Source organism: Cebidichthys violaceus, unplaced genomic scaffold (genome assembly GCF_023349555.1).
Source record: "Cebidichthys violaceus isolate CVI_PGR_0920_01 unplaced genomic scaffold, fCebVio1.0.p SCAF_1, whole genome shotgun sequence".
Taxonomy (NCBI): Eukaryota; Metazoa; Chordata; class Actinopteri; order Perciformes; family Stichaeidae; genus Cebidichthys; species Cebidichthys violaceus.
Window position 1 is genome coordinate 22,881,090 of NW_027176262.1, and position 24,860 is coordinate 22,905,949.

General features: G+C 42.0%; 2 protein-coding genes across 2 annotated transcripts in view; one reads left to right on the forward strand and one right to left on the reverse strand.

The window, feature by feature from the left end:
- The window catches only part of rtn4rl1b (reticulon 4 receptor-like 1b), a 130,097-nt gene extending 128,208 nt beyond the window's left edge, over window positions 1–1,889 (reverse strand). The window contains exon 1 of the mRNA XM_068715720.1: window positions 1,010–1,889. Coding sequence (XP_068571821.1) covers window positions 1,010–1,022 — 13 coding nt within the window. The 5' untranslated portion in view covers window positions 1,023–1,889. The remainder of the gene's footprint in view (window positions 1–1,009) is intronic.
- Window positions 1,890–2,714: 825 nt separating this feature from the next.
- Window positions 2,715–24,860, forward strand: part of dph1 (diphthamide biosynthesis 1) — a 54,340-nt gene continuing 32,194 nt past the window's right edge. Inside the window, exons 1-3 of the mRNA XM_068715733.1 lie at window positions 2,715–2,790; window positions 4,175–4,324; window positions 12,678–12,741. Of these exons, the coding sequence (XP_068571834.1) occupies window positions 2,739–2,790; window positions 4,175–4,324; window positions 12,678–12,741 (266 nt within the window). The 5' untranslated portion in view covers window positions 2,715–2,738. The remainder of the gene's footprint in view (window positions 2,791–4,174; window positions 4,325–12,677; window positions 12,742–24,860) is intronic.

Here is a 24,860-nt window from a genome sequence, read left to right on the forward strand (position 1 = left end):
CAGCAATTGTTGATATGATGACCCTAACCAAGCACGTCTCAGTGTATGTGTGTGTACATGGTTTTAATTTATGAGTGGCTCTTAATAAGCTACTTTTGCTTCATATGAACTGCAAAAAAAAATAACAAAACAAAGGAGCAGGCTTGTTCTCACTCGTGACAAAGTGATACACAAGACTTGGTCTAATGCAGTGGTTCCTAAAGTGGGGTCTAGAGACCTCCAGGGGTCCCTATGGGCGCTCCGAGGGCTCCAGCAAAATGAAGAACAGTTTCTCCCTATTATTTCACTCCCAAGATAATAGCACAATGGGAGCGTGTATTACTGTAATCTATTCTCATTAGAGATTAGAGTTTGTACTCTCCATACTGTTGTCAGACATCCAGTGCAGACCGTTATGCAGCTGCATGGCCAATTAAAGCCGAGGAAGAAAGAGGCTGTTCCTTGGGACAAGAGATCATCAAGTGAGAGTCTTTTGTGTAACGTGTGTCTATCTGGGGGGGATCGTGATATTAAAAGTTTGAGGAGCTCTCCCCTTTTATATGAGGTGCCAAAGGTCTCGAGTGTTCATATAGTGTGTAGCCTGGGGAGAATAACCCTGTGAGCTGAGGTTTGATCTATCACATCTAGATGTACTGACACACTGCAAATAATAATGCTTCGGCAGAGCGCAATGCTGGGAGAGATAGCCTTGTGACCCGGGTACAACTCATAAACTGCAGTGCGGCATCAGCTGTATTAATAGCACACAGTCGTCTCCATGCTTCCTTACGAAAATGTTAATTCCCATAAATCTTGTTCTGCAAATTAAAGACGCGCTGGAAATGGCGCATCGCCTGTAATAACGCATCAGCGGGGCAACGTGGTGCATTATGGATGTGTCATATTTAAACATCTGTTTCATAACCGTAGAAAGTAGCCTACCAGCATTACGTGTACACACCTTACGAGAACGCGCAATTCGCCGTATAGGCTAAATAGGCTATACTGAGAAAAGTTGAGTGTTACTCACCCCTTTTGAACATTTTGTAGGCCTAGGTGTATTTCGTCTTCTGTCCTCTGAGAATCATCTATTCTTATATTCCAGACTTAAAACTTGTGCGCTTCAGTTTTGAAGTTGATCCGGAGCTTCCGTGGCTCGTCGTGTAAATGTCAGTTGTCACTCCTCACGATTTGCTTGCGATCCGCCGTATTGAGTTGCACCGCAGACTGCCGTGGATTTGATAAACATTGACAACAGACAATAATCTCCGTTTCCACAAAGTCTGGCAGACCGCAGTCGGACCTGAGAAATTAGGCGACAATCATCGCGAAACGGACGCACTGAAATCATCCCCACGTTCCGAAATAACGGTAACTCCGGTGTGTGTGTGTGTGTGTGTGTGTGTGTGTGTGTGATGAGCATAAACGCACAGTAGTCCGATACAACCTCTGATAGCCAACTCCTTTTTTTTTTTTTAGACGCAAATGACCGTAGAGGCTGCAAATCAGTTCAGTGGGGGCAAGTCGACGGTGAACACAAGCAGCCCCCCCCCCCCCTCCCTCCTCCCTCAAAAAAAACCAAAAAACACCACAGATATTTTAACTCAAGTGGCCGATCTCAAATTCTTCTCTCGGTGCTTCAGAGTCTTTCAAATCGCACCATATTCGTTAAAATCTCTAATTAACATAAGTTATTTGGATTCACATTCCGCCTCTGATGTCGGATTATAAACGCAGACTCCTCAAATCCTCCTTAATAGTGTAGACTTTGATGCCTTCGGTTTCCTTAAAATCCCCTCTTTTTCTCCAGCTCGCCTCCCGATTGTTACATTTCTGTGATCTTGTCTGAGTAGATCTCTCTGCTTTCCACCTTCTGGATCAGAGCTCGTTGCTGCGCTCAAGGAGGGAGAAAGTGTGTTGTACCGCCTCAGCACCTCCACCGGGCAGCATCCTGCTCCATCCCTCTCACTGTCTCTGTCCCTGTCTGCCCCGGCAAGACACACACGGCTCCCTGACACCCGAGGTCTTCATAGTAAATATGATGTGACACAACAGGACCAAATCTGCATGTAACAACACTGTATGTACCCGTAGACCCAACACCAGGGCGAAATGATCTGGGATGCTCTGCAGGGGGAGAAAGCTTTCATGAAAGCCGCTGATCGATCAAATAGCCTCCACCCAAATCAATATATTATAGATAATGGACTGATGCATTAGATAAACTGCCCCCCCCCCTCTCTCTCTGTTTGCATTGTACAATTTAATTGATTACTTTTCAATTGAATTTCATTTATATGTATTTTTTTTTATTAATTGGAATTAATTAATTATTCATTACTTGTATCCCAAGCCTCACTTAGTTAATTGTGCTACGTAAATTCCCTTTCCTGCTTTATGTTGTTGTGTTTTATTTTAATTTCATATTTATTCTATTATGTTTTACTTTTTTTCTTACTCTTGTTTTGTATTTGTATGTAGCCAGGTATTTTTTTTTTTTAAATACCTGTAAAATATATATTTTAAATCTTTCTTTTTAAATTGTATTATTGCCACCGTGAACAATGGATACTGCACTTTAACCCACATGAATATCCCGTATTGAACGGTCCTATCTATCGCTATGGTCCTGTCCTCCTGTCCCGTTCAGCGACATCGATTACATCGGTGCTCGACTTCTCTCCTCTGAACTCTGCACTCGATTGGTTCCGCCTTTCTCTTCCTCACATGTTTCATGTTTGGGAGGAGAAAAAAAAAACATGGCAGCGCCCTCGAGTGAAGTGCAGATTGTTCCGGCAAAAAAGCCCACAGGTAAATATTAACGCCGAATTGGAAATATTTAAATTAAAGCCGAATTTTAAATATTGTATACAGTAGGAAGAGAAACGTGTAACTGCTGTGAGTGCTTTATAGAGATATCTGGCTTCCACGTCGATGAGGAAACGTTACAATCAGCTGTTTTTCAGCACAACTACTCAGCAGTCTGGCTGCAATGGAAACAAGGACATGTCTCACCACCACACGTGTGGTGTGCATGGTGTTCAGTTGTCCTGCTGTGTTTAGTACCATCAACGCACTCTTTTGCCGACTCGTTAGCATCCAATCAGCGTCCAGTGTTGTGACGTCTCACCCGACGTCAGGTGTGACAGATGAGTTGTGTGTTTTAAGGGTCAATGAAAGCCGGTGTGTGTCATCGGTACCGCGAGGAGCGCAACTCCTGTCGTCATCTGTGACATTTTCTCTGATTGCAGAAATACGTAATGCTTAATGAAAAGCTAACATACGTAACGAAAGGGAAAACCAACAGGTGCAGTCCTCAAATGAGAGTGCACATTGTGGCTGTGCCTGCTGCCGTGGCCCTGCCTGACACCCACTGCTGCTGCTATTATTATTATTATTATTATTATTATTATTATTAGTCACATTTCCATTACTAGTACTGCTTTTATTATCATTCTATTATATCCATGGCAAATGCAGATTTTTTCTAATCGGTGGTAATCCGCCCATCCTGGGAGAGGGATCCCTCCTCTGGTGCTCCCCCTAAGGTTTCTTCCTTTTTTCTGGGGGGGGAGTTTGTCCTTATCCGACAGGAGGGTCCAAGGACAGAGGATGTTGTGGTTGTAAAGGTTGTAACGCCCTCTGAGGCAAATTTGCGATATTGGGCGATAAAAATAAAATTGTATTGTAATTGAGCTACATCAAGCTTAAAAGCTGCCAGTAGAACATGAGCAAAATCTATCTAACTTCTTTCCATGTTCAACCGACTGGTTTGAATGGTGGGAAGTGACATAAGGGGGCTGAATGTAGACTGTAAGAGTAAGCCGTAAGAACGAATACTTTGGATTTGTTGTATGTTGCCTCATTAAAACACTTCCCGCTGGGTTGCAACTCCAATTCCACGTCTCTTCTCGTCATTCCTGCCACAACAGTATATCTTGTTGCTGGTAGAAAACAATTAAGATGCTACATTGACACATTTGCGGCGCTCTACTATTCCGTAGCTCTCTCCCTCTTAAAAAGGTGCCTTGGTCCTGTAGATCGGAGACACATTTGGACAACTTTCCTGACCTGTGTTACCCGCCCCCACCTGGCATGTTTGAAAGCGTGGAAGTCTCTGTTAGGTCTGATGGATATGCATGAATCTGTGTTCGCCGCCACTGCTAACAGCTCAATCATTTAACTCTCTCCTCAGTCCGAGGACCACGGCGGGTAGCCAATCAAATTCCAGATGAAATCCTGCAAGACCCTGAGTTACAGGAGGCGATCAAAGCCCTGCCTGCAAATTACAACTTTGAGATCCACAAGACGATTTGGCGAGTGAGACAAGCGAAAGCTACGAGAGGTGAGCTCCGTTCTTTCTTAATGCACTTGATTCACTTTGGGGGGAACATGCACGATTGCAGATGGGAAGGGCAATTGTAGAATAAGCTTATGTGTTCTGCAATGTCTTAATGCTCGCGAGTGAAGTCTAACCACGGCATAAATTGCACAACTGATTTCTAAAAAGGAGCGTCTTATGCAAAAACACGCGTGCAAGTATTCATTCAAAATGCCATCTATCGGTGCATCTGTGCTACGACCTACTTTTGCCGACTTTATTGTCCAATCTGTAACCTGCGGAGGTTCACACAGGTTTATCCAGTGTTACAACAAATCAAAAACAGACCCAGTTTCCAAAACGCCATGTAGCGACTCTGCCATTCAAATCTTACATCTAAGTGTCCGACGATATACAAAGAAAAATATAAGCAAATCTTTTTTCTTTTTGTGTTCTCTCTTATGGATGGTCAAACTCGGATGTCTTCTCGCCATCCACGCAACACAGATGTTTGTGTGCAGCGTTACTACAAACAAATAAAATACATTTTTTAATGTCTTTTTGGCCCAAACTGAAAGCAGAACTTGGCCTCATAAACAACAAACAGTTCCGTTTATCACTAACTGGGCGGCAGTTTCAGTTGCCTCTCTGAGAAGACTGTCCAGACTTCATGTCTTTTGTTTGTTGGTGTCATTTCAACTGAAACAAGATATCGGTTACAAAAAATAGAATTGTCAAACACAAATAATCGGGTCTGAGCAAAAATCTGAATTGAGTAGCAAGGCCTGCAGTAGGATTGTAGCCTCAGGACCAACTGAGGGCACAGTGGGAGGCTTCACTGTCTTCACTGACATCGACTACCACTGTGTCCTGTGCTCTATGGCAACAGGCAAATCATTTTTTGTGCTACCGATTTTTGTAATATTTAACGATAATAAAAGCTTTGAGGGGGAGTCCCCTGTTATTTTTTTTTTTGCACTATCCGAGCTGGTTTTCAACATTACGAAGTCGGCTCGGAAACAAAGAAGCAAATGAATTAGAACGGCTGTTGCATACAGCACCAGGTATTGCTGGTCTGATATTTACAAAAATTCACTCTCACTCAGGACTAATCAGGCGGTGTGAGTTATGAGTGATGCACTATGATCCTCATCAAGACAAAGGTGCATCCCGATACCAATCCTGGGACCTAAACTTGCGCATCAACCGATGCCGAGTTCCGACCTTCAAACAACTGTATTTAATCAAGTGTCTTGTCAAAAACTACACTTTACAAGATAACAGCATGATAACTTAATCATTTACCGTCAGCTAATTTTTGCTGAATCGTCCTTCACTAATGTAAATGTCAAAATATATTGTCCTTCAATCTCCTTGGGTGGAAATATGCAGATGGCATACCAAGAGGATTGAATCCTTTTTTTTTTTTTTTTTTTAAATATCCCCGTGTGCTTTACCGCAGCTTGCCGGCTCTGCTTTTTTTTTTTTATTGTGTAACCTTTTTTTTTTGTTCTTTTTATCAGAGCTCACCCTCTCTCTCTCTCTCTCTCTCTCTCTCTCTCTCTCTCTGAACTCAGAGAGCATAACTCACCTATCACCCCGGTGTCTCTCCGTTCCTCTTTGTGTCCATCTGCTTCTTTGTCTTTCAACTCCTCTTGAGTGTCATACACTGTGCTTTGTGAAATAGAGGACTCCTTTTATTTCAGCTGCCAAGCCTCTTTTTTTTCCCCAGAGTTCATAAATAGTCACAAGCATTGTGTTGCTTTGCCTACTTTTCTCATTTTAGTCTAATTGTGTGTTGTTGGGGTAGAATCTGTGGCTCTTCACAAGAGCAGCTCGGTGCTTCAGATTTCTTTTCTTTTTAACTGCTGTTGGCTGTCTTGATGAACGTCGCACATTCAGTTAAGATAATGACAACACAAATGGAATTAGGTGATAATAACTAGCTGGCTTGAGTCTAATGTTTTGTTAATACAGAAGCAGTTGTTTGAGTGATGCTCGGAAAAGGAATTCAGACCAGCAAACGAGCAGGATGGAGGTTCTTCATGTTAGCCATTCACAAATAAGTTATAAGTGGGTTTTTTTTTTTTTTTTTAATTCTGGCTAACCTTTTTTTTTTTGGAAAAGACTGCATTTTGGTAAAATCAAGTGGATCTGCACTTTCCAGCCCTGGTTTGTGTTCATTACATCAAAACTATCATATGTGTTTCCATGTAATGACATTTGCCCTTGGTGTTGCATTCTAAGTAATACACCCGCAAAGTTACAAAAATACACGCAGGTTTGCTTTATATTGCCTTGGGTATGTATGTATGTATGTATGTATAAAAGCACACAATAGCCAAGATCTTATTTCTTAGGATTGCTTAAATGTGTTTGAAAACAATGTCCAGGATACGTGCTGAACCAGCTGATTCATCAGTCGGCTCTAATGGAAATTATCATATGCGTTTCCTCCAGGTAATGATCTTTGACCCTCTGCTTTTAGTTTGAAATAATGATGTCCTTTTTGTCTTGCAACACTTGTTCAGCCTTGCACTCAACTATTAAAGCTCACTTGGAAAAACAGAATAATCAGACAAGACGTCTAGATACAGCCGAAGAAGCAAAAAAGCGGTGCGGTCTTGAGTGTCTTGGGGGACCTTGAATTCATGAAAGTGTTCCCCTGCAGGGATTGTGAAATGCCCGGGGAGTTGTTCTGTTTTCCAAGGTCTTGTCACAACTTAACTACAGACAATCAAAAGATTAGCACAGTTGACAGTTTATCTTCAGATGTTTCAAGACAACAAGCAACGTGTAGAGCGTTTAGTTCCTCCTTTTTAGTTTCCGCGTTGCAGTAACCTTTCCGAGAGGGTGGGGGTGTGGGGAAATAAGAGAAAAGCTGTAATGATAATACTATTGTAATGACAAAATATTTAGGATCCTAAATGCAATTTTGATTTGAGCATTGCCTCAATGCCAATGTTGCTTACACATCGAGCTAAGCCACAGATGGCTCACCCCGCTAAAACCCAGTCAAACAAGTGGCTGGTGATTTGCTTTTCTCCCCCCCCCCCCCGTTACATAATGGTCCCTGTCTGAGTAGTCTCTTTGTGCGTCCCCCAGTAACAGAACTACTGTTTTCATTCATCCCTTAATACAAGATGACTCCCCAGTGAGCAGTCCAAAATGGCCTTACGCTGCTCTCTCTGAACAGCGTGTTCCTGTACAGAAGGGACAGAAGACGGAGCGCTGGCTGCCAGCGTTGAGTTAAAGCAGCCCGTGGTCAGTAGTATCTACAGGTACTGAATGGAGTCTCATTACCGGTACATTGTTACACACAATAACATGGAGGTATTGTGTCCAAATTGGAGTCTACATGCAGGTGACTTCCATGCTCACCTAATTCACATTTACTTGTGCAAACACAAACTGTAAAGACTATAGACAATTCCAAAATGATAATGTATGATAAAAAGTCATGAGTTGAATTTCAAAAGGTTATTGAGTCATTTCAGAATGCATTGGTTTATTTATATTTATATATATATATATATATATATATATATATATATATATAAATAATGTTAGACTAAATAGGGTATGCATAATTCAATACAGCACAATATCACTGCAAACTGTGGACTCCAAAATTAACATATAGTTGAATTAACACATTTCTTGAATAATTTCAACAAAAACATGAAGATTATTACCCACACCGAATGTATGATTTATTGCAGCACTGGTGTATTAGACTGTATTAGTTGGAACTATGTGTTCCTAATAAACTGATTCCATATTTCATTATGTCCCCTTTTTCTAATATTGGCCATTTTGAAGTTCCATAGTCGTGATGCATTACCATCTGCATACACACCCACAAGTCAAAAATAAGTTTGTTTATACAGCGTCTATATCACAACAGAAGTTATCTCAGGGCACTTTTTATACAGAGCAAGTCTAGACTGTACTCTTAATAATATTATTTACAGAGGCCCGAGAGGGACGGATGTAATCTACTACAGGATAAACCCTGTATATATATATATATATATATATATATATATATATATATATATATATCCCTATCCCAATCTTCCTAGTCATAACCCCCCTTTTGGAAATTCGGAGTAATCCCTTGGCTTTGTCCGCTCAGTCTGCCGTTCACTGATAAATTGGTCTTTCCACTGTTTACCTCCTGTCTTTGATCGTTAACGTAATCCCACGTGAAGCTTCCTTGCAACCTGTACTTGCCTGTAGTGTGAAAACAATAGGTTCGCATAGAACGGCGTCATTAGATGATCGGGGGATTGACAGTTCATGTGAGCCAAAAATAATCTTTTTGTCACGGCACATTGAGAAAGCTGCATATATGTACATGTAGTGGTGCACAGTAAGTAACGTGTCCAAGAATAAGAACGCTTCCACACTTGTTTCTTGGAGTTGCTGAACTGTATAATAAACATGTGACATCTCTCACGTCCGTGTGGTTTAGGTTCTCTGTTTTGCAGGGGCATGAGTGCACTTCCAAAGGTAGAAGCAGCTTATCATTGTTGCGTGAAAACTCCAACGTGCATTCAAACAGCCAGTCCCACCTCCAGCATCTAACTCACCTTTCGCCGGGGGCAACAGATGGAGAGAAAGCTCTTTGCCTCTGTCAGCTGTGGCAGAGGTGTGCTCTGAAACCTTTCTCTGTTAATAAACTTGCCCTTTTCTAGGTAATGACCTGTCTCTCACTGTCTGCATGAGCGCTTTGTGATCCCTTAACCTTTCATCAGTAAGAATTGCTTTCGCTCCTCCTCCTCACACTGCCCCATCTATCACTCCATCTCATGGCCATCCACCCTCAACCTCCTTGGCCTTTTGTCTGTCCCGGCTTTTATTGTTTAATGCCGTCTGGCCCTGAAGTGTTGAAATTGTTTCAGGTCTAGTCATGTGAAAACGCTGCGCTGAATTCGGTGTCTTGGAGTTGTAAGTGTCCACATAGACATTGATGGATTTATTGAAGTAAGGTGCGGCAGAGTTTGACTAGGAGAAAATCTCATGGTTGATTGAAACAAAGCCTTTGTCTCTGGGGGGGGGGGGGGGGGGGGGGGGGGGGGCTCACTCAGTGTAGCTGACATGGTAGCTGGGACTTCATACTGAACTGGTCGATACCTTATGAATGCACGTTTGTGATCGTATCACATCTAGCTACATGGAAAATAAATTACTGCTTCACAAAGGGTCGATGGCAAAAAAGAGAAATGTTGACAGCAGTGATACACGAACAGTGTTGTATCATGTAATTCCAAAGAGCAAACCACTGAACAGCAGAACCCTTGTATTCTACTCATTTGCAAACAGACAAAATCACATTATAGTAACAATGAGCTAAAGATTCATTCTAGTTGAAAACAAGGAGCTCCTTTAAGAATAAAAGATGTTAAATGTATGTGTGAAAGGAATCCCTTGTTGCCAAGATCTTTGGAAACAAACACTTGAACACATAAACACTTTGAATGTGTTAGATAGCCTTCTGGGAAATAATATTTCACCATTTTATGATTTTTTTTTATATAAACAATCAACTGGATAAGTGCACTCTGTAGCATGCAGATCTCTGCCAGGTGTATTCAAAACGACCACTGCTTTAATGTTGTATTGAATGAGTACAAACCACAATTACCCCCCATCGAGAAGTGTATCGGAAGCGTTTTTTCACTCGCACGTCTCATGCAATAAATAAGCTCTCATTTTAATCTATGCAGCTGTCTCCTCCGGCACCATGCAGCTTAACTGCCGTTCACAGTGTAACACTTCATATTGACTGTTTTAGCTTCCTCTACCTGTCCTCTAACTGTCGGTTCAGCTGTGTGTTTAGTTCTGTTAGCTCTGTTAGCTCTGTTAGCTTTATTAGCGCCATTAGCTGTTAGCCAACCGTCAAGCTAGTTCTCCTCCTACAGGCCATAGACTTTGTATTAGACCGTGACGTCACCTTTTGGTGTGTGGACTTCCACTTTGAAGCCTCTAGTTTGGCATTTTGGCCGTCGCCATCTTGTTTGTTTTTTTTGCGACCAGAGATGACACAGAAGTGTGGAGCAACCAAAACTCTTACAATTCACTTTCACCCGCTGAAAACACACTGTGAAAGGGTTAAAGTTCTAAGATTATTGTTATTGTGTTTAGTAGTAGTATGAGGAAGTGTGCCAAGTCACTGCACTATATTTGCTTTCCTCATTATTCTCCTCTCGGTCAGTCTCGTCTTTTCCTTCTTATCCACTTCATGCACTGATTCCTGTTCTGTGACTTTGCGGCAAGAATATCAATATCTTATTACTCTCTGATACGAAGATGTCGTCCATTTTATTTGATGATCCTATTCATGTATGCTAAATTCTTTATCTGCCACCTAATATAAGATCCTTGATGCAATAAACACAAGACATATTGCTTAAGAAGTTCCCAAAGGACATTTAGAGTTTCATCTTCTTTGAATTCCAATATATATTGTTTTGTATTTGTAAACTCACACACTCTTTATTTATAGAAATGTGGTTATGGAAAAGTCATGTTAAACAATCCTCTAAGGAAACAAAAATAAATGATTGAATTTTGTACAAATATAATATTGCACAACGGTTAACACACTACCATAGGAGAGGTAGCTGATCCATAAGGTCCAGCAGATACTCCAGCCCCAATAACTACACATCTCACCATTGAGCCAAAGCTAAAAATCTTTAAAAAATAAATACAAATTACACACACACATATATATATATATATATATATATATATATATAATTTTCTTTCTCAGAGGCTGAATTACATCTTGTTTTTAGAAGATCAAAATTGTATTCTTTATTTGACCTCTTTGTTTTTTTTGTGGTTGTTCACCGTACAATTATTTATCCATTTGACTACATGTATGTAAATTAAAAGCGGAGAAAGTCTCATTCATTTATTGAGCAAAATATTCCACTCTCTCTTGGAGACACTTTCTCTCATAGCCCCTTTTTTTTATACGCAGCTCTTGCAGTGCTGCTGTTAAAATGGCCCCTCATTACACCAGCTTTGCTTTTTTACACTCAACCAAACCTAGCCGGCATAATGCTGCATGAGTTGCAATTTTCGACCGCATGCCGGCTTGACTAGCAACACAACAGCGTCAACGTCTAGTGTGCATTCACCCCCACCACGCCAACTGTCCCTTTTATACAGATGTGGCTCTTTCCTCCGTGACTACCTCCACTGCCGGCTTGGCGTCGGAGCAGCAACGCCCCCCACCTTTCGCGTCCCTACCTTTCATACAGAGCAGCAGGGTGGAATAACGGCGCAACAGTCCCGATTTTGAACGGGCTGTGTAAAAAGGGCTTTCGAGACACAACTCACAACGGCAGTGAAGCCAGTTTAGCTGCATGTAGACAAATTGTCTCGCATATTTTGAGTTATCTGATCGCACGGTCTGATTGGCTCTTATAGAGACTGTCAATCAAACTATTTAGAATTAATATTGGCCGATAACGATCAGTGGCCGATCAGTCAAAGCACTTTTAATTAAGAGCTCCTCAGCAAACACATCTCTTTGCCCACTGCAACCTTCCTTCAATATACCTGCAACTACTTTTTAGAAGTCGAGAATCTTTCACGCAATACTGATCCTAGTATTTAGCGGCAGATCCAGCGATCTCACATGACATCAGTCACCATTTGAGTAATTTATCTTTAAAGGAATATGCTCAAAGGAAAGGGCCGCATTTCACAGGTTACAGAGAAGCTGCAGTTGAGATGCTTCCAGGCCCTTCTGCCTGTTTGATAAAAAAAAAAAAAAAAAAAAAACATGTCTCTCCATGCAGAGTGAGTCTGAGCCACTTAGTAAATCCTGCCCTAAACAAGGCTGTTCCATTGGTTCATCTCAGTTGGTGTCGCACATGAGTAGATTTAGAGGTTTCCTGTTCTCAGCACTTAACACCGGAGCAGCAGGATAAATGGTTAATTGGTTGCTTGATTTCAATTTTTATAGCAGCCCCATCAGTTTTTCCACATTAAAATAGGGGGGGGGAGGAGAGAGAGTGAAGGTGTGACCCAGAGCCAGTGGCAGGCATGAAAAAGAGAGAGTTCAAAGGTTCCGTACGAGCCATGAGCTGAAGAGATAGACCTGCGGTTATTGGTTTGGAATATATTTCCAACCGCCCGTCACCTGCTGAAATAAACCCAACGCTGTGGCAGAGGGGGAAATTACCCTGAAATGTCACTATTTGCTGTCAGTGAAGCGCCCTGAACCAGCAGCAGAGGATATGAATAACTGTGCTGTCCAGGATTTATTAAATAACACGTTGCCGTCACTCTAACACAAGTATGTAACTCTCCGTTTTTTCCCTCTTTTTTTTTTCCCCCCCCCTGCTCTCTCCAGTGGCTCTGCAGCTTCCAGAGGGCCTCCAGATGTTCGCCTGTGTCATCGCTGACATCATCGAGAGGTAAGCAGGTTATGTTGATTGCGTAACATATTTAACGAGTTTATATGAGTAGGAAGCAGGCGTAGAAGTCAAGCCAGCAGAGTAGGAACTTTAGCTGCCGCAGTCAACTGGTACTCATTAGGAGAGCGAGAGCTTTATCGTAGTTCCCCGCCTTCGACCCAATCAGGGATTCAGCAGAAAATGAGACATGATTACGCTGTTTTAGCAGATATCACAGCTTCCCCTGCTCACAGTTGGAGGAGGGAAAAGATATTCTTCTTGTTAATTACATCTTGTTTCAGTCCGCATATGCCCTACTGCACAGCGGCACTCTATCACACAGACACCTTTTTTTTTCTTTTTTTTTTTTTCATCCTGCAGTGAGAAGTGCTTCAGCATTAATGTGCTCTTTTATGCTACGCTGTGGTTTGGCCCACCCTGGGATAAATAAAATGTCTGCTTGGTTAATAGTAACGCACATGAAAAAAAAAAAAGTTTTATGCGAGGGTCACAATAATGTCAAAAATCTGCTGTGTTTTTTTTTTTTTTTTTCCTTCATTTTTCTCGGTGGTTTCTGTCTCTGTGGTCTCATTTCACTCATTCAGATGGCTTCGGTTTCTCAGGAGTACTCTCTCTGCTAAGTGTTTTCTCAAAGAAAACGACTGCTATCATTAAACACCCAGAGTGGTATTTTTCTTTTCATAGGTGTTTAGTCAATACTAACCTGATTACGAGATGGACGAGATGAAGAATAGAGTGGCTAAAGCTGCCATAAACTTTTCAGGCCGGGGCGGATATTTGATTTCACACAGGAAACTTGGATCACGTCAGTTGGACTATATTATTGTGCTCTTCTTGCCTACGTGGCTTTATATAACTATGCCAAGACACATTAATTTCCCATATAAATAAAACGTATTACTTAGAGAGGTGTTGTGCAAAGTGGTTGTCTTTCCCTCTTGCCTCAACTCTTTTATCTATCTTTTCTTTTTACTCTTTTCGTCTTTTCTCCAGCTGTATAAGACTTTTTATCTCTTCATCGATTCATCTTCACTGTCATTTTTTTTTTTTATCACGGGAAAGATGATAGAGTGAAGTTTTGATGATATGGTCTGGTCTTATCAGTTCTGCTGCTATCAGTCTGAGAGGTACCACTGTTTGCTGGATGGCTTTGTAACCGCATGCCCAAGCCGTCCACATTTATACGTTTGAATTGTCACTGTCCAACATGGAGTCCTGCAAAATCGGCCCCATCTCTTCGAATGAGAGCAATTAGCGGACACTAATTGCTTCTCTCAGCGCATCCTCTATCGCTCATCCCTCTGCATTTTTCACCCTCTCTTCACCATCCACATGATTTCTCCCCGAGCAGAGGAGATGGTTCTCACGGTTTCCCTTCATTAGCTCCTGCTATATAGTTCCCCTTAAGCTATGTTGCATCTGTCGGTGCTGTCTCACTAAATGCGTTTTTTTTTTTTTTTTTTTTTTTTTGCAATTCCAGTCTTTCCAGATTTAACAGATGGGTTCTTTGAATCCTGGATGAACATCAGAGCCTTTTGTGAAGTACTAAATTACTTCTATCTTGTGCACAGACTGATGGGTTGAATATATCATTTGAATGGTATCAGCTGAGTTTGAGTGCTGTTGCCCGCCCCCCCCCCCCCCCCCCCCCCCCCCCCCCTACAAAATAACAAAGGTCTTGACAGTCTCAAAGATGGATAAACATGTTGTTCATCTAGGATCAGTTTCCTACTAAAATAATATTTCTGGTTCAGTACGACTTGGGTAATAGTCTTCTTGGTTATGATAACATTTTACTGACCAAATCTGAGATCTTGGAATATATCCATATAGCTGCATTACAGCTACTTTATCTAAACCACTTTATTTGGAAGGTAAACTAAAATTGAGCTTTTAGAAGTAAGGTGACATAAGACTTGACTTAAACATTGCTTTCATAACTTTGTAAAACGCAGTGTAACAAATACATACATGGATATAAATGTACTTGATTCTTATTTATAACTACAGTAGTAAATTACACACCAGCAATGTGTTGAAAGTATCTTCGAAATGAACAGGAATTCAAATTCCAGTATACGATGTCCAATGTCCATGGCTTTATTATGTCCTCACGCACGCTGAAGAACCTCCACCCCGACAGCATGTGGCTGTGATGTTGCCGTCTGTGTCGCCGATTATTCACGAAAGTTTAACTGAAAGAATGAATGTCCTGAAATTGATGTGACATAATCGTCTAGAGAGAAGACATATTACTCTATTGTGGTTATAAGTGGTTGGGACTGCAAAAACCGTCAACTGCACTTGTCCGGTGGTGTTACAGCGTGATGCCTCTCTTATCTCAACAACAATCTTTGGCTGAGTGCAGACAGCGACTCGCAGAGAGCGCACAACCGTCAACGTACTTTTAGAATTAACGTTAGTAAGCGACAGTTTGACGTGACCTGCTGCTGGCGACGTTTGTCACTTCAACCTGTTAAAGCACCAGCTGAAAACGAAAGGCTGCCACCGGAATTTCTTGTATTTTAATCTTTCCTATTAGAGGGGCCGAGGAGAGATGACAGATTTGTTACCATTTGAGCCGAGGGGATTTTGGGAACCTCGGTGTCAATCACTGGTGAATCCAAATCTTTTTCTTTTTTTTTTCTTTCACACACTCTTAATTTTCATACCCGTATGCACTGAAATGCTTGCAGTGTAGAGCCTGGCTGTCATTAAGGAGAGCAGCTCTGCAACAGTAGCAGGTTGAAGTGGATCCCCTTTTTTTTTTTTAGCAGATATTAATTCATTTAAATTATGCCCGGATCGGATATGCTTTCATTCCTTCCAAAAACTGTAATTTTTTTTAGTATCTGTATAATTGTCACCAAAACTTTAACTTGGCAGATGTAATATTTTGTTACTGATAGGAATGGTGGCCAAAGTGTGAAGATAAGAGCTACGTTCGAATAAAATTATTCTTTAACAGGGTTTGTTTCGTCCGTCGTTTGACCTCTAGACACACAACAATGGCAGCCGCGTTGGAACAGGGTTGCCATGAATCTGTGTACATACCTCAGAAAACACAACACAGGCTCTTTGCGGAAGTCTACACCCATACGTTGGGGAAAGCAGCTGGATATAGGTAGTGCGAGTGCCACAAGAATGGCACTTTACTGTTGACAGTCGCAACACGTCCAGGAGCTTATCGGAGCAAACCGTGAATAAGGTCGACGGCATCTGGTGGCTCCTTACCGTATGATCTCTGATCCTGATGTGGGGATGAAACTGCAATATCTGTAAGGAGAAGCTAAAGGAACTCAAGGTCTTGGTTCAAGTCAACAATCTCAACACCGGAGCTCAGAATTTGGCTCATCCCTTCCAAGGTTTAACCTGCAGGTGAACCCTGTCTGTCTCTGGTTGTTTAATCTTCCCACCTCATAAAACTGCTTGTGTTGGTGGGAGAAACCAGAACCCTGTCTGTTGCATTGATCGAAATGTCGCAAATGTGCATGCCAATCCTAATGTGGATCTAGCATAGTACTGGAGGGTGGAATTCGGAGAGAGTGAGTGACGGTAACCTTTCGGATGTTTGGCGCAGCAGGCGGCTAACCTCATGTCACCGAGCTTATGTTGAGGGTTACCAGAGGTCCCGGGAGTTTGGGCGGCTCTGCCATCGCCGCCACTGCCGCAGTCCCTCGTACTCGGGAGACAGGGCTGAGGTCCATATCAAAATGGGGATGAAAGGGCTAAGCTGCCCTCAGAGTAAGGCGCTTCAGTGGGAGGGGCCGCTAAGTCTTAATGAGGACAAGCTGCTCCGAATTATGGCCATGTAGCATGTTAATACGAACCATACACCCTTTACATATGCACACATGGCAACCCATTTCTGACTTCAAATAACCAAAATAAGACAAATTAAAGTTCTCAAATTTCCCCCACTAGCGTTTCCAATTGGTAATATTTTTGAGATCGTTTTCCTGGCAACTACCAACAACACGGGCAACTTTCTCACTAGATTTAGCGACTTCTCTGACCCTCTTAGCGACTCTATTTGTAAAAAAAAAAAAAATGACTAGCGACAAATCCAGCAACTCATTCAGACCATCAGGGAGAAATCCAGAGATATATTCAAATATGTTATGTTCATTACCAATGCAGCTCAGAGTAATCTTAAGTTCACGGCTCTTCTGCCGACAGCACGGAGTCTCTCCCTCTCCTCTCAGTCTCTCCCTCACTGCAACTGACACAACCACTGAGCTTTATGCAAAGTACTGTGCGAAGACCTCCCCGATACGCAGATTAGAGCATGACGTTGTTTTAGCGACGTTTGGAGCTAGCGCTAGCTACTTGCATCGGAAAAAGAGTTGGCAACGCTGCACAAGAAGAGATGCATTTTACGGCAGGGCCGCGATTGCAAAGAGTCCTTTTGGTTTTTAGCCTTGACCTGAGATCAATCGACAAAGGCCCACCAGAGGACCTCTTATGGAGTTAGGAGGTCAGCCAATCCAATACGTGTCTGGATAAAGTTCCCTTCACTTTTCAGAATTCTTTTATTTGAGTGTGTTTCAATTATTACATTTTATTTAAACAGCGTCCTCTTACTGCACAGCTGTCAAAATCCAGATGAGAACGCTCTTCGCCGTCATTATTACCACGCACTCAAAGCAATTAAGCTTGCCAGTAAGTAGCGAGTGATTTGCGGACCTATCTGCCCTGTAAAAACACATTATTCGTGAGTTTAAAGGTTGTAAATGTTGGGATCGCTAGTTAGAATTCTTCTGTCAAACATTTCTTTGTATAACATTACTTCATCAGGTCTATCAAGGAAACTACTGTGCTATTGGAGCTTTAAAGCATAAATAGTACAGCATTTGTTATACCACCATTATTATGGACAGCATGCTAACTAATTGTATCTTTATGTTACTGTATATGCAAGACGATATACATGTAAAGAAATGCAGCAAATAGCATTTATTTAGCTATGCTTTTTTTCAGCCTACAGCCTTGGCCTTGAAGATGCTTCTTTAAATGTACATTAAAACATACACAGATCTGCAGAGATGCTAAACTGTGATGCACTTTTATAAAGGTCGGGCTCGGTTTAAGTGTTTTATTGAATTAGATTACATGTAGACAGATGTACCTCGTAGACAGCAAATCAATAGAACTCCATACTGACATTACTAACCTAAAGATGTTTTCGCCCATAATACTCCATATCATATCTGTCATTGATGTCATGCAGGCTACATGAACCTAAGCGCTTTGAGATGGGAGCCCACTTAATGCTTTGTGTGAATTGGTCTGTGCATGTAACTCCACTAAATAAACCACGTCACAATATGTAAAATGTTGTGCATTTCCTCACCGCCATTCTCCTTTATCTGATTCTCTCTGTGCCATTTCATTTCATTTCTTTACTCTCAGTGTTGACATCGTCACGAATTCAAAAAAAAAAGACTCGTGAACTCTGCTTTCATACGTAAACAAGATAAAAAGCTTTCGGCATAAAGCGAAAGAATCGTGCCGGCAGGCGGTGATGCATGTGCCGTCACCGTACCGTATGTTGTATTGCCTTTTTGATGGTATGCCAGCTGTCTAGCCTTAGCTTCTGAATGATACTTTTATGAACTTCAGTATTTACTGCTGCTTCTTTTGTGACAGTGGAGTGGGGGGGGGGTATAAAGAGAGTAGCAGAAAGCAGGGTATGTGGGGGGTGGCGCCATGTCCCGATCCATAAAGACAAATTGGCTGAGCACACGAGGCCAAAACCTTTTTGCTATTGAAGCAACAAAAAAAAAACACAACAGGGGAAAAATGAATCTTTTCTCGTACTGAAAAGGAATCGCCTTACTATGTGTCATAGATCACAAGAGACAATATACATGATTGAATAGTGATATTGTTATATTGTTTGTTTCTAAAATTCCTATAAAGCCGCATTAATACGGAGTGTTGTAGAGTTGAATTGACGTTGCTGCAGTTTAAGAGGCACAGACGAGCTTTAAACAACAAAACCAAACCAACATCTTTAGAAATTGGGTAACTGAAGAAAAAAAAATCCCATTTCTATGTTCAGAGAAAAATGCACTCATATGTCTCATTTATTTTGATATATTAATGTGTGTGTTTGTCACTGATAATATTACTACATTCACTGTATTTTTGCTATTTCTGAGGGAGCAGAGAAGCTGCCTTGAACGAAGCCATTACACCCAAGTACTAAATGAATAAGTGGATTGTTTTTTTTTTTGCTCACACAACTAAGTTATCTAACTGTTGAATAGGCAGTTTGAATTATTATTCCTTACCCGTCGTAATTGATGGCTGCGTGGTGGGTCATTCCAAATGTCAAGGCAAAGTGTTGCACAAGGGTGTCATTGAAGGTGAGGTCATAACATGATTGGGTTGATGTTTTGTAGAGTACTGCAGGTATAACGTTACCTTTCACGGCAGCTGGATCCACCTTGTCAGGCTTGGAGTAATGCGTTTGCGTACGTAGCGCAGAGCGACGGAACAACCAGCGTCTACTGGCAGCTACGTTTAGCATAGATGCTACAATAGCAACAGTTACATCAGAGCTGGAGAGCATTCCTTCATTGAAAGGAGAGCCAGGAACGACCCCGAAGGCTTTCTCGATGGGGAAAATGCATTTTTTTCGCCCGTCTCCTTACTTGCTTCAGCAAAAGTTTGATTGGCAGATTGTTCATCCAGTCACCTGACAAGTGTTTTTTTTTTTTTTTAAAAAGTGTTGGCCCTTTTCCAAGCAACGTTTCCAATGACTGCTTCTCAGATGGTTCTGTGGGACAAATCGTCTGGCACTCCGGGTTTGGTTTAACCACGATCTTTGTACCTATCAATCATTTTTTTTATTCAGAATCTTGTGAGTCTAGAGATACATGGAACAATACAGTAAACAAAATGTTGCATTAAAAAGTAGTTGAAAAGAGGAAGATGGAAGAACAGAGAGAAGGTGAGGCAGTTCAATTATGATTTATGACTAATGTGTGACCGAAAGCCTCGATAGTCACCAGAATTTGTATTCTCCCTAGAACTGGCAGTTGCTCTAAACCCACTCACCAGTTACCAATTCCCTTAGTTTCAAGTTTTTCCGCAGAATAACAGTCAGCAAAAAAAAAGTTGCCTTTTGTCCTCAGACTACAGTATAACGAGGTCCACATTTGTGATTAACATAGAAACAGGAGTAGGAAGGAAGCTTTCCCAAAAATGGCCTGATGAATAATGATAGTTTAGTTTAACTAAGCCTACGCATTGTCAGCCCTGGCACTGAGTATACAGTGATGAGTAAGGGATATGCAATTTGGAACCATCTTAAGGCACCGACATAAATGCTGTCCAACGTCCAAAAATGCTGAGCTGATCTAGTCGCAACAACAAAAAAAACATAATCGTACAATAGTTACATTTGGCAAAAACAAACCTTTTTTTTAAGTAAAACACCCCAACACTTATGCATGCTTTTTAGCTTGTTAACAATATTTTCAGTGTGGGCCTTAAACAATGGCAGCCATCCACTGAATTATTGTCTGGAAAAAAAAGACACCAGCTTCCAATACTTTAGTTTATGATCAAATACCTGCGTGACTAATTACTTTTTTCATCACACTCTAGTTTCTGTTTAGTGCTGACATGCTGAACTAAGAAAGTGAACACTATGTATTGGACTAGAGTGTCTTTTGACAAGCTATAGCAATGTCTTTCCAGCTTATCAGGACTGGCCGACTTTTTTGAGACGCAGTTGTTTTTTAGATGTGTGGAAATTTCTCAATTTTAAGATGCATCACAATGCAGTGTGAGCTTTCACTGCGTTTTACTGTCTCGCTAGTTTCTCTCCACTCCTTTTGATATATTTTGTTCTTTTTCATCCGTACTGATCGCCAGAGGCAGGGCTTAACACTGGATATCTTCCGTCTCGCGCAGGATGAATCTTTATAGCAACAAAGTCACGTGTGACCTCGGATGACCCCAGCCGGGTATAAGTTCCCTGAGATCGGCCCTTTTTCATCGTCTTGCTTATGCAGGCTGTCTACCACGGTAGCATTAGCTGAAGCTGAATTTGAATGAATAAGAATAAGAATGAAGTGGAGGGCCGTGTTGAGAGGGTCGCTGAGGGTTTTTAGGTGGGACAGGACAAGGCGCTCAAAAGACGTCATGACCGCAGAGGACAGGGCGACGGGCCTGTAGTCATTAAGTGCTGTGATCCTTGGGGGTTTTTTTGGGGGATGGTAATGATGGTGGAGGCCTTGAAGCAGGCTGGTACGTGGCATGTCTCCAGGGAGGTATCTTGGTGTTAATAGAAGATTAAGGAGAAGTCTGCTAGCTGCCAGGCTAATTCATATAGGATATAATGCCATAGGCATTCAGGAAGTTCTGTTTTAGAGCTGCTATGTTCAATTTATGTGGATTGAAGCGCACTTCATGTTTTTGGTTTTTTTTTGCAATGTTTATTTTCTGAGGTGGATCATCACACAAGATTTAGCACTTTCTGAATAAAAAAAAAAAGTTCAGATTTATTAGATTGTAAAAATTATTATTAATTGAAAACATAGCAATGCACAGTGAAATTGGGGATGCGATCTATTGAGATGCATCGAGAATCGTCGACATGGATGAATGGCTGTCGAACCGTTGAACGTGAATGTTTAACGCTCTGTGGAACTCTTATATAGAAAATGTAAGAGTTCCAAAAAAAAGTGTGACCGGCAGTAACAGCGGGATTCAGTCAGGTCCGATCAATAAGAAGAGCTGGTGTGGGAGGCAGTTGTTCTTCTGGAGGAGTTTTTGTGCTCGTACGTATGATTCAACACAACATGTGATGGGAAAACGCTCACTTAGTGAACCCACTGACACACCGCGCCTGTTTCCTGTCTCTCTCCATCATGTACTATCCTAGATATCTGTCAACATAGGCCCTAGACAGCTCAAGTAACCGTCATGTCAGATGCAGTGTGTTGGTAAATTAAGGTACAGTATGCGCACGCACTGCCCCCAGACATCTCCAGGTCCTTCACCGTAGCGGTCTTCATCCATCACAGTGTTTCCTCTATATTCAGCACGGCAGGTTGAATCATTTCTGTGGGAGCAGCAGCCGCAGCCCACAGCCTCCCAGGGTAAATGTCAACTCCACCATTAGGAAGGGGCCTGGTTGCCTCCAACGCCTTCTTGCCCTCACATCGTCACTGTCCTCGCGGCGCCCACAGCACAGCTGAGCTGAAGCAACAGATATGGGTGTAAGTGAGGAAGTGAGTGTGTCTTTGCGCCAGCATATATGTAGGTGTGTTTTTGTGCATACGTGCACCATAGTTGTGTGTCTGTTCCGACTCTTGCTTCTGTCTGCTCTTTGGCTATATTATATATATATATATATATATATATATATATATATATATATATCTCCTATAAGAGGTATTCATATGTGAGCTCCCAGCTCACACATAGAGCCATGTGCTGTCTAATTAGCTCTCCTGCCAGGCACACCCTCACTGCCCACCCGAAGCTTATGTTGAACTCCAACAATATCTCATTGTCAGCGACCGCCTGCAGACCCTGTAGAAACCTCTTTACTGTTCCACAGTGTGGAGAGAGAGAGAGAGAGAGAGAGAGAGAGAGAGAGAGAGAGACATGCTTGAAGACTAAATGAAAGAGGAGAAAGGTTAAACTTCCCGACTAGTGCCCCTTGCCACATTTGCATTTGAAGTTATATAGCGGAGAAGAGGCCGAGCCTTTTGTTCGTATATTTTCCGTTATATTTCGTACAAGCTCATAGATACTAGATCTGCAAACCCAGCACCGACCTGTGTATCTGTCTTGCATACTCAATTTTCTCCGTGACTATAATCAAGACTGCATGCTTTACTGTCCGTACATACCGATTTGGTCCAGAATGTAGCATGTGGAATGCACTATGCTAACCAAGCAAAGTCTGTTGGATGCCAAAAATGCCACAGCTGAAACGCTAACAAAATGCCTGTAGCTGTCTTAAAAACATCAGATTCCAGCACGTCACAGGATTATTACAGCATTCTATGTCTACCACTGGTGCAGTTGATGACTAAAATAGTGATAAGGGCAAGGTAGCAAGCTAATGTTAGCTATGTCGGACTTGCAAACATAATGCTGCATAGCTGTCTCATTCATCCACATTCCACTGTAAAACATTTTTGATAAAATGCTTGCTGCACACATGACATTAGGCATACTGAGTATCAGGATCCCAGAGTTTTCCATTCTTCCTGCTGATGCCTCACTTTTGTGTCTTTTTTTTTTTCAAGGCTCAGTTTTTTTAGCTCGGCGGCTTATGAAAACTCAGTTCTGGGTTCTTCACCCTGTTGGTAGTTCTTCCCACCACACAGCAACTTTTAGGCAAAAAGGCACTTTTTGGGGCAGGACTTTAATGTGCTTTGTCTGTATACTGCCAAATGAATAAATTCAACAGTCTCGTACTGCCTACTACTGACGAACGCAGTATATACTGCGTACTGGATACTGGAAGAACGCAGTAGTAGGCGGTTTTGAATTGTCAGCGAAGACGAAGTCCTCCGTTGCGGCTGTCGAACGAGGTCCAGTGGTCTCTGTTGAGCACTGGAAGGCGTCCCGCGATGAATCCCCCCTTGCTTTTGCAAGTCACACTCTTTATAGCCCCTTTTTGGGCCCTCTCCCCTTTTCCCCAACACTCCCGTTTCACTGGCACATGATTAACATTACTTCATTAATTCTTCTGCGTACGCGCTTGGTTACACCCAAATCTGGCCTCATCTCTAAGGCCCGCTCCCCCCCCTTCTTCTTCATTCTGGTACTTTCCGTTATTCTCCATTTTGACCTGAACCAAATCTACTTGTCCTTTTTAGCATACTTTCCCTTTTTCCCCTTTTCCACATACATTAGTGCAGCCCACACAGACTAGTAGTTTTACTCAATCACGTTTACAGATTCATCATTATTATCAGTTTACATTTGTTAAATCACTTCATATATTTTTGTAATACACACACTTTGCTTCTAATGATTATTGGAATTTTACTTCCTCCTATAAGTGTACGCTTTGTGTCCATTTTAGCCTGCTCTGCATACCGATCATGTATTCCTTCTGTAAGGCAGTCTTCCTGGGATCTCAACCCCGTTTTTGACAGAATACAGCCATTGTCCCCGTTTGTCTTTTATAAATGATACACGCGTCAAAGTCGAGGGCGTGAAAGGAAAAGGCTCAAAGTCAAGACGTAGTAGTGTTGTTGTCACGGGTACTGGTCTCTTCCTGGTTATGATGTGTCCCTGATGCCATCTCTGTTGAATTTGATTTGTGGTGCCAGATAGGAGAGGGTAAATTGAATCAGTCACACTTCCGTCGCTTCGCACCTCACAGACAAAGGCATGGAGGACCACCAAGACACCTGCTGTTTCCGGCTTTGCTAATCAGATCTCTTCTAGGGGGACATCGTGCCCAGGCAGACCAGACATCCTGATAGGTGCTGACACTGTCTAATAGGATATCTTGGCAGATAGCACCTTCAAAATTGCCTGCGCTGTCATGAAAGTACAATTGATTACCACTAGAGATACAGTATATATAATAATAATATGCGGTCGCATTGGCTATACGCTGGACAAGACTGGGCGACCCGGATGGAGGTTGTGAGCGTTCGTAATGCCTGGCCTTTGACTTCCAAAATGAAATGTGACGATAGTAATAAAAACACTGTGGGTGAAGGCGGTATGTTCCTTTCCAAAGGTGAACCCACCGCTGGTGTTATCTTAGACGGGATACTTTTAATTTGTGAAGTAATGACGCAAACCCGTTTCCCCTCAGCAGTGTGTAGAAGAGATAAGCAATGCTTAGCGCTGAAGGTTGAAGTCCTTATTTTCTCCTCTGTTCTGTCTCCAGCACCGCCAGTCAGACCGGCCATAATCACTCTCATTTTGGATGGCGCTGTCCCAGGCACATGTCCATGTAATTGCATTCGCAGACAGCTGTGTAAAATTATGCACAGCTTGGGAAAGTATATGTACTGGGAGACTATTACGTGGGCTTTTTAAAATGTCCTTTCACAGTAATTCCACTGACGTTGCTCTGGCAGTTGAAGGACACAAATTGGGGTTGCACAATCCGCAAATTGGAA